Raw genomic sequence first — 802 nt, forward strand, 5'->3', positions numbered from 1 at the left:
ATACCTGGTAGATATTATCATACACCTGTACACACCTGGTAGATATTATCATACACCTGTACACACCTGGTAGATATTATCATACACCTGCATGTACATACCTGGTAGATGTTTTCCCCGGCATTGTCAGCTGACGGTGACAGGTGACACAGTAGATCGTAGGATGACGATGTTGGCGGGGGACAGATTGTGTACGTGGCATACGGACTTGTCTCTGTCACCAAATCTAATAACACGACAGAAACACGCGTCAGCGGTGTAATCATGAACTCGCTCGTTAATTAACGCCTAATTACTAATTCATAATTAATGCTTCCACGGTTGATTAAGCACCGCTCTCGCGTTATAATTGATGTGGTGCAATTTTTATCCTCTCTCCACCCGTGTGTTAGTGTTACGACACGCGTGCGTTCGTGCATGCACTCGATGTGCGTACACATAAGCTGGGTTCGTCCAAGCATGTCCCGTTTTCCCCCGATAAATCCATGCTTCTTTCATTCGATTTTCATTTAATGCTACTGCGAGATGCTCGATGAGTTCGTGCCTGCTTGGACATCTAAGTTTGTTTCGCTTACGTAGCCTTTGCTCAGTCTGTGTGTGTGGGGGAGGCTCAGGGGGCAGAACGCAGGAATAACTCGGACAGGCTCTATGCTCATCTGCTATTGGGGTAGAGCTGAAATTGCGACATGCTCGCACGCACATACACGCGCTCACGCATGCATGCACGCACATAGACACGCACGCACATACATGCACTCACACACATACACGCGCTCACGCATGCATGCACGCACATAGACAC

General features: G+C 48.0%; 1 protein-coding gene across 2 annotated transcripts in view; it reads right to left on the minus strand.

Annotated features, from left to right (window-relative positions):
• LOC106813167 (Down syndrome cell adhesion molecule homolog) overlaps nt 1-802 on the minus strand; it is a 13,775-nt gene that overhangs the window by 7,175 nt on the left and 5,798 nt on the right. For both annotated transcript variants that reach the window (XM_014817236.1, XM_014817234.1), the window contains exon 5: nt 102-226. In XM_014817236.1, coding sequence (XP_014672722.1) covers nt 102-226 — 125 coding nt within the window. The remainder of the gene's footprint in view (nt 1-101; nt 227-802) is intronic.

This window comes from Priapulus caudatus, unplaced genomic scaffold, assembly GCF_000485595.1.
Source record: "Priapulus caudatus unplaced genomic scaffold, Priapulus_caudatus-5.0.1 Scaffold732, whole genome shotgun sequence".
In the NCBI taxonomy this organism is placed as follows: Eukaryota; Metazoa; Priapulida; class Priapulimorpha; order Priapulimorphida; family Priapulidae; genus Priapulus; species Priapulus caudatus.